This window comes from Alosa sapidissima, chromosome 4 (genome assembly GCF_018492685.1).
Source record: "Alosa sapidissima isolate fAloSap1 chromosome 4, fAloSap1.pri, whole genome shotgun sequence".
NCBI lineage: Eukaryota > Metazoa > Chordata > Actinopteri > Clupeiformes > Clupeidae > Alosa > Alosa sapidissima.
In genome coordinates, this window is record NC_055960.1 from 22693238 (window position 1) to 22702788 (window position 9551).

The 9551-nt window shown below is 46.6% G+C and overlaps 1 protein-coding gene across 2 annotated transcripts in view; it reads left to right on the forward strand.

Annotated features, from left to right (window-relative positions):
• The window catches only part of trim62.1 (tripartite motif containing 62, tandem duplicate 1), a 57983-nt gene extending 52108 nt beyond the window's left edge, over window positions 1–5875 (forward strand). For both annotated transcript variants that reach the window (XM_042090656.1, XM_042090657.1), the window contains one exon: window positions 2457–5875. In XM_042090656.1, the coding sequence (XP_041946590.1) occupies window positions 2457–3007 (551 nt within the window). In that variant the 3' untranslated portion in view covers window positions 3008–5875. The remainder of the gene's footprint in view (window positions 1–2456) is intronic.
• Window positions 5876–9551: the final 3676 nt, after the last annotated feature.

Below are 9551 nucleotides of genomic sequence, written 5' to 3' on the forward strand. Positions count from 1 at the left end.
TGACTGCACATCCCCCATTGCTAAAGTAATACATAATGGGATGATGATGGTCATGTTTTTTTTCCCTCTTTTCTTATGGATTTGGCAACAGCTGTTTTGAATGAGCAATATGGCACCCATTCATTTCATTTCCCCTTTAAAAAAACAGTCTGCTGCTGCCCTGAAATCCTCTTACGGTGTTTGCTGCCTACACAGTTGGAAAGCAGTTTTTTTTGTGTTCATGACATGCAGAACAACACCGCTTCACACTGGCTTCCATTGTCCAAGTTTTTCACAGAGCCAAGCTTGACTAAATAGCCAAACCACAAAGCTTCACAGCTTCTGCTACTTCTTAGCATTTAAGAATTGGATGTGCAACAGCACTGCTCTGCAACGGCTTTGATAAAAAGAGCATTGGTGGTCTTTATAGCTCTGACTAAAAGACTAATTTAACATCATATCTGACAGATAAAAGACATGAGCTCATAGTCGTGGTATTGGCCAGCATTCGTAGCAGTGCCAGAAGTGGTGTTGGAAGTAGAGGAGAAGAAGTTTCGCCTGAAATGTGATGAAGCAGCAGCCATGAGCAGCGCAAGTGGCCCAGTCTCCCTGCCCCTCAGCAAGGGGTCCAGCTGCATCAGCACCAGTGATGGGCAGAGCTGGAAGCGGCGTCCTCTCTCCTCCTCTCCCCTTCCTCTCCTCCTTCCCCCCTCCTCCTCCTCCTCCTCCTCTCGGCCCATTTGATCTAGCCCGGCACAGCGGGGTGCCAGACAGCTCTCCATCGTTGCCCCTCCCCGCCAAAGTGTTTTAGGAGGCGGGGGAGAACTCTCCAACAGGCCAGCTGCTATCGCTGCTTCTCCCTTGGAAAGTAGATAGATAGATACTTTATTGATCCCTAGGGGAAATTCAAGCGTTTTTGTAGAGGGCGGGGAGGGTGCTCCGTCAGGTTGCTCCCCATCTCTGGCTGAAGTGTTGTGGTGGTGGAGGGGGGAATAGAGTCTGGTAAATCACTGTTAGCCCGAGCGCTAACATGCTGGCAGATGAGCTCAGGGAGTAGAGCACGATGGGAAGTCTGGATGAAAGAGGCAGTTGTTGTTGTTGTTGTTGTTGTTGTTGTTGTTGCTGCTGCTGTTGATTATGCCTCTTTGTCTTGTCTAATGTCCTGCTGAGAGCAAAAGACATGTTCTATTTTTCTGTTTTTCTTTTCTCCCTCCGCCCCTTCACCCTTTCCTATACCACACACTAGCCTTGCCTTCTGAATTGCCTCACTCTTTCGACAAGCCGGTCATCTCTGCTCGTCTCATGTTCACCGCTCCCATTACTGGACCCTTAATGTCCCTCTTTCTGTCGCCCTCAAGGTGTCTCTGTCCCTCACTCCACCAGCCCCCCTCATATGTTCTCTCCGATGTGTTTTCTTAGCTTGTCATTCCATTCTCCTAGTAGCACTTTACTCTTCTGTCACTCTGCTGCCCCGCTGTCTTTCTTTTTGCTTTTGCTGCACTTTGTGTACTTTAGCTGTTCAAAGCCAGGGAACATCAGTGAGCATGTTGTTCAGATGTGCTGCTGTTTAAAGCTGTCTCTCCAGTAATTTGCAACTGCACAGGCGAGACTGGCAAAGGCAACTGGCAACGAAGACGTACATTTAAATTAGATGAAACAATCAGAATGCAATTATGGCATAATGCTTGTTTTTTAGGCAAGATTAAAGTTATCAATATTAAAGAGCAACTTTTATTTTGGTCAGTATGCAGCATATTCCAGCTGTAGTAAAGGTAAGATTTAATAGGGAATCTGTATAGGACATGTATTCATGATTTATGAGAAGACTATCTACTTCATGTTACTCCAACCCTCAGTAGTCACCTCCTGCATCTCAGAATCAATAAACAATTATGGTTACTCTTTTCTTAGTATGATTTATAGTTATCTGTGTAACTATGTGAAACATGTATTAGTCATGTGTTTGTGAAGACTACGTATTCATGTTAAAGCTCATTCTCATCAATTAAAGCTAAATCAATAGGCCATCTTTAGATAGGCTTCTAATATTAGTCATTCGAAACTAAAGTTCTAGATTAATCTTCATCTGTGGATACTGCATGTTCAACTAGTAATGCTTTTTACCCTTTAGCTCATTTTCATACAAATTATGTACAGATCACGGTTTTTATGAGTGTATTGCAGTGTGAATGTTTGTTGGTAGACAACACACGGCTGCTGGACATCTGAATTTCCCCTGCAGAGATAATAAATAATAAAAGTATCTATTTATCTACAGTATCTATCTATCCACCTATCAGTAATCCTTGTTGCTGCTACTGCACAAGCTTAATAAATGGGCAATCTGTATTTGAGCAGCATGTGTGTACTAGTCATGGTTCACGTTATGAACCGTAAATTCCATCTTTAACTTGATGTACTTAACCTGATGCTGCAAAGGCTTATCTCCGCCTTGTTGTTTGTCTCTCCTCTTCCAGTTCCCGCGGCGCTGACCCTTGACCCCATCACCGCGCACCAGCGCCTCATCCTGTCCGACGACTGCACCATCGTGGCGTACGGCAACCTGCACCCGCAGCCTCTGCAGGATTCGCCGCGGCGCTTCGACGTGGAGGTGTCGGTGCTGGGCTCGGAGGCGTTCGGCGCCGGCGTCCACTACTGGGAGGTGATGGTGTCGGAGAAGACCCAGTGGATGATCGGCGTGGCCAACGAGACGGTGTCGCGCAAGGGCAGCATCCAGATCCAGCCCAGCCGCGGCTTCTACTGCATCGTCATGCACGACGGCAACCAGTACAGCGCCTGCACCGAGCCCTGGACGCGCCTCAACGTCAAGAGCAAGCTGGAGAAGGTGGGCGTCTACCTGGACTACCCCAAGGGTCTGCTGGTCTTCTACAACGCCGACGACATGTCCTGGCTCTACACCTACCGCGAGAAGTTCCCCGCCAAGCTCTACCCTTACTTTAGCCCCGGCCAGAGTCACGCCAACGGCAAGAACGTCCAGCCGCTCCGCATCAACACCGTCCGCCTATAGACGCGCTCGCTCGCACTGTCCCGGGAGTTGACCACTGTGGGAAGGGAAAGGAAAGGAAAAGAAAAAAAGTCAAGAATGTGGCGGAGAACTTGCTGATGCTGCCATTGATTCCTCTTTCTGCTGAAGACCACCACATCTACTGACTTCAGATAATAAAAAAAAAAAATCAGATAATACAAAGCATACAGGGTGTATAAAAAAAACCAAACAAAGCAAATGTTCTGTCCTTTAGGTTTAATGTCTGATATAAGACATTTGGTTTTGTGGCAGTATTGTTTATGGTAGCCCTTGGATATGTGAGGGTGTGGAAATCACAAAGACTGGTGTGTGTGTGTGTGTGTGTGTGTGTGTGTGTGTGTGTGTGTGTGTGTGTGAGAGAATGGGAAAGACAGACTTAAGCACAGCCAAGGCACCTGTATTGGTTTCTCAAAGCTTTATGAAGGGGATCATTTGCAATCTCTCCACAGTCCACAATCAATTTCCCCAGTTGCAATGACCAGAAGACAGTGCCCACACACACTATCTATAACCATTCTTCATATGATTATGGTTATGGGATTTAGCAGATGCTTTTGTCCAAAATGACATACAAATAACAATACAATTAATATAAAGGTTGGAATGCAGAAGATGATTCCTCTCAGCAGGGGTCATCGTAGTAAACGTGTCGCCTTTTTACTTCTTCTTTGTGCAATGGGCTTTGGTGTGTTTGTGGAGTCCCACTAGCACCACTATGCCACCCTCTTGTTTTATATGTTTTATTTGATGTGATTTGGTGCAGTGAGCATCTTGTGCTGGTAGTGGCCGACCTTTTCATCCCCTCCTCCCTCCCCTACTCCTCCCCTCACTCTAAAAGCAGAGACCTGGCCGTTGCTCTGTTCCCACTCCTTGCGGTCAGCAGCTGGAGTCGGGTGTGTGGTTCTTTGGGCTTTACCCCTCCTCAGGAGCAAGTGGACGTGTCGGCTGCTGTTGCTGCTGCTCCCTTCTACCCAGTAGTACAGGCAGACGAAGTATCTAGCTACAGCAGTAATTGTGAATGTCAGTGTGTCTGTGGGCTTGTGTGTGTGTGGGTTAGGGGATAGCTGTGTGTGTGTGTGTGTGGGTGCGCGTGCGTCTTTTTGGGGTGGGGGGGGCTTCAGATGTGTCTGTTTGTACGCTTTGCTGTCTATTTGCTTCTAAGTGACTGCCATATATGTGTGTGTATGTGTGCATCATTCCATCCACCTGTCCGTCTTTTTGTGAATCAGGCCGCAGAGAGAGATCCTCTCACACAGGCTGTGCACCTGCTGCTAGGGGGATGCAAGGAAGGTGGCAAACTGTTGCTAATGTCGTTGTTGTGACTGTGTTATTTTTGTTTTTCTTTTCGTTTTTCTTTTTATCTCTACATATCACACACCTCCCATCCTGTCCCCATGGCCACGGCTCTGTGCCACTGACCTCGTCCATGCTTACGTCCATTTCTCAGTGCTCCATCATTCCTTATACGTCCTCCTAAAGGGGTTGAGGCAGCGCCGTGTGTCTTGAATGAAGTTTGTAGGGCAGGTTTAGATGGCTGTTAGCAGACTGCTAAGTCTGCAAAACTGTATGCGCAAGGGGTTTTCCACTGATTTCTTCCCCCAGGGCTCTGTAAATAAGAGCTGCACAATGCAACTTGATTTGGGAAGTGCACAACAAGACCACAGATCTGAGCCACTGGCAGAGTAGATACAAGTATGAGCTTAGAAGACTGTCTGTGTGTGTGTGTGTGTATGTGTATGTGCATGTCCCTCCTCTGTTCTCAGATGTTTGTCAGGATGTGGGGGTGTGCATGTGTCATATGAAGGTGTATTTCCTGAAGGCATGTTTGCCACTTCCGCAGTGTAAACACTTGGTGCCCTGTTATTCTCCAAGGCTCAATTACCAAGCCACGCTGGGCTCTCCGGGCTCTTAGGAGCCGTCTGCAGCTTCAAAGCATCACCAACCACCACTGCAGCACTGATCCTATCCAAATGCATGCATAACGAACGTCGGGAAAACCCACCGGCATGCAGTAACGCAACACAAGCGTCTGAGAGTAGCGTGGTACTGGCAGAGGAAGAACTACAGATTGGGGGGGGGGGGGGGGGGGGGGGGGGCAGCTGCTCTGTGTTAGCACCTCAGACGGATGACCAAGTCCAGATGGAGACCTCATGCCCATTTTGAGAATCATGTGTACATAAGATCAAACAAACATACACTAGCAAGCAGCTCTCCCTCTTTCTCTGTCTGTCTTTTTCTCCCTCTGCCTCTACACTATGTCATTTGTCCCCTCCATTTCTATGTTTGCTCATATGGTTTGTCACTTTGTGTCACATTCTCCCTCTCTCTAACACACACACACACACACACACATAGAGACCAACCCACACTCAGCCACAGCCACATACAAACCAGACCGAATGACCTCCTGATCTCCTGGTTGTCCATGCACGATTGTTGCTGTGTGTAATCTGAGTCATGTTGTGTTTAAGTGTCAGGGCAGAGCCCTGCAGATCTTGTTGGATGTAGTGTTGCTGAACAAACCTACCCAGGACTTCTGTGGGGTCTCTCGTACCACATTGGGTCCTTCTCCCACCCTCATCGACTTTCTAATCTGAATCTGGGGTTGATTATTATTTTGGTGGTGGGATATGTCAAATATTAAAGATTTATTATTTACGCTTGTTATGGATAATGATGATGATTATTATAGCCTACTGATGATGATAATGATGAAGATGATGATGATTGTGTCGTTGACAGCCGCTTTGCACCCATCATTGCATAAACACTCTCTAGTTGGTGTCTGCCGGCTAGAGATTTCATGAGAAATGTGTTAATGTATGAATAAATGATGATGAAACCAACACACCTCACATGTCTTCTGATCATTTTGAAACTTCCAAAAAAGAAAACTGAAACTCATAACTTCAATCGTGGCATTGAACAAGTGATGTGTGTATGAAAACAAAGAAATGTGTGCATACAGAGAATATTTCCATGTATCTCCCTCAAAGCCTTTTTAGTTCCCAGTGTAGTTAACCATTAGCCTGGGAATACCCATACAACCTTTCGGCAAATTTGGGATTTGCTCTGCACTTCCGTCTGGCCCAGGGACCGTTTCCAATGTCCCTAAAGCACGGGCACGCAAATACTATTGCTAATCCGGCATGGACGTGTATTTCTTTGGAATTGAGTACATAACAGCATTTAAATCCTTGGTTTACTGTACCAATTTAAGTTTAATTTCACTGCTACGCCCCTGCTGGAAGTCGTAAGTTAATTAACCTTTTCCAGACCCACTCGCAATTGTGTAGTTGTGGTCTCTGGGTGTTCCCAGGTTAACCAGCAGGAAAAGATTGAATCAAGTCAAAAGAATAAATCCAGGGTTGATGGACAAGCCACTTTGGCCACTGCTATGTCCTCTCTAAGAATGGACATAGCAGGATGCTGTATAAGTCTCACCTCTCTAAACCTTGACGAGTGCTTTCGATATGAGGCGCATAATCATTAGTCTTGCATTTTTAATTGCAATATTCCATCGTCTTCTTCAAAGGCCGCACCGCTCAAGATTTGTGACAGGCTTTTTGGGCACTTATCGGGCATCTATTTCGGCAGAAATGCGCGTGCGCAAGGCTTCACGACACAATCTTGCTCTAGCTATGGAGGATTCTATGGAGGATTTTTTGAGTACTGTGTCTCCTAATTAAAAAAAAAGTCTGTGCCAGACTGCCAGTTCACTTTAAAATCAAATCGTATTCATGTCCCCTTAATTAATGGATGGTTAAATCCCGAATCGATCCTTAAATTACGTCCCTCATTACACGCGTTTCACCTCCATCCCGTGGCAAGCATTTGACACGCCGCCCCAGAGGCCCCGTTATATAACCTCCCTGCCGCCCGTCTATTGCACGCGCACTTGATTGGTTTCTTTCTGCGTCGCGTAGGGTAATGGAGCTAACTGCTCCCCGGGAGAGCGAGGAGCCGCTCGGACGGACCTGATTCCTAAGGATCGACGTGTCCTTTTGAAATGAAATCCCGCACAGTGCTATCACGGGCCGCACCTGGCTCGGGTTGCTTGGGTGGAGCGAGGAGGCGTTTTGCCTGGTAGCAGCTCTCTGTCTCTCGGCAGACAGTGATGTGACAAGGAAGAAAGGCGGTTGCATTCTTGCTCTCTCCCCCCCCCTCTCTCCGCTCATTTTTCTCTTTCTGTAAATTTCGTACAACTCTTGCAGTGCTGCCAACTAGACTGTGCTTTCAACGCCTGCAGTTTGCCTCCTATAGTCATGTCCTTCCATGACACTCTCTAGCCAGCTTGAAAACAAACCAGTCAAGTAAGCCTCACTTGGTCTGAATCAACCTTACCGATTCTGTACATTGTACAGGATTTACATTGATCTCCTGTGGCTCAGTTGGTAAAGAACAGAGCCAGGCACGTCAAGGTCATGGTTTCATTGTGGGTGTGATGATCACAGATGTGTTGTGTTGCTTTGATGAAGCTGATGAAGGAGTGCGGTGAGTGATGAAATGGAATGTAAAAGATTCCCTCAGCCATGATGGCAGGCAGCCGTGTGTCACCTTGGAGGGGTGGTGGAGGTGCAATAGCATAGGCCTGGCCATGCACACATGAAGAAATCAGCGCTCTCTCTCTCTCTCTCATACACACAACACATGCTCTCACACACACTCAGACACTCTCTCATACACACACACATGCTCTCTGTCTCTCCTCTCTCTCTCTTACACACACACACACACTTTCTCACTCCCTCTCTCTCACACAAACACTCACACTCATTCCAACAAAGACACACAGTATCTTCTCCATAAAAGCACACCCCAAAGGGCATTCTCTCTTGTGGTGATGTTTTTTTTCCTCTCTTTTATGGTTACTTTCTCCTCCCTGACAGGGGACATCCCTGCAGGACTGCTAGTATACACAAGCATGTCGCACAGAAAGCAAATACCACAAGCAGATGCGCTCTGCACAAACATCCCTGGGCTCTGGATGGCATTCCCACATTCACAATGTTAGAGAGGGCACCCTTGGAGGCCAAATATAAGTCCCAAACTCGCTCATTTTAGCGTATCCTCATTACATAAGAGTCTACCATCTGGACTTGGGTTCTTTTTGTTGCTTGTTGAGATGTGCTGGGAATATGATGAATAGGCCCCATTGTTTTCTGGACATTCCGATGCTCTTTCTTGTCGTGCCTTCCTGTCAACCCTGTCTATTTTTAACGTGGAGATGTGCTGATGTTCTGATGAAGGACACTTTTCCCCAGCTGCTGTTGAAGCATAACACAGAGTAGGCTGAATAGAGTGAGTTGTTGGGGGGAGGGGGGGGGAACGGGGGGGCTGTACTTTAATGGTTTTTACTGAACCTTTTTAATTCACTGGGATAATGAGTCTACAAAAGCCAGTTACTAAAAAAGAGCACGTTCATCGTTCATTCAAGTCAGGACAGGGGGAATACAAATTATTTTATTGTATCCTTTTTCTCCTTACTTGGTGACCTGCCTATTTGTCATTTTGGCAGGTGGATTCAGCCAAATGTTGCAGTCTTCCGTTGACACGCCTCATTTGCATCACCTGAACTCACTGATTTGGCAACCACAGTGCATGTTCTCTGGGTTGCTTGTCCTAGATTTACTATTAGTAAGTCACTAGACTTTTGCTGATGCATGAGCCAGAGCAAGTCTGAGCACTCAGTTGGTGAAGAATCCATCTCCTGTCATTTCAATGCCCTCTGGCAGTCTTCAACAATTCCAAGGAATCTGAGCTGTGAGGAGGCTTATAGGTCACACACACACACACACACATCACAGGAACCCTCCCAGCCAGTTTGAATCCATTATCTAAAATAGCCCCCTTTCGTTTGCCTCCCCAGCTCTTGTTTCAATGTATGTGAAACACCATATTCTTAGAGGTCCCAGAATCATTTGCTATTGTGTGTGTCAGGGCTGAGTAGCTAGAGGCTGCCCTCCGGTGGTGAAATGCGTCTCTGCCGTTCAACCCACATCAAATACCAACCTGTGGTGTTGGAGGAGTTTAAACATGCTCACATAACTTAGAGCAACTATTTTGCTAACTTGTGAGAACATGACTGCATGTTTTCCCCATTTTGTCTTAAGGCCTTTGAAGGTTTCGCTGCTTTGGTTATGAAACCCTGTGACACTATTCGCAGCACCTACTTCTCTGTCCTGCTCGGATCAGAACTAACGTTAGTATCTTCTCTTCTTTCCTCCTTCTTTTCCCCGTTTGGCCATCATGAATGCCAGCACTCATCCCTCTGCTATGCAGCCACGTCGAGATGTCCCCTCTGGCACATACACTGAAAAGGGAACTTTAGCCGGTCATGGTTAAAACTACCTCAGCTATTCCATCTCAAGGTGGACTAAGTTGGCTGCTGAGTTGCTTTCTCAGTGATGAGACATCTTTGATAACTTTGACTCTAACTGATTTCGTGAACATAAAAAAAATTGCAATGCATGTACGACACTGAGAAGATTTGAAAAGGGTTAAGGAGAGATGGGTACAAATAACA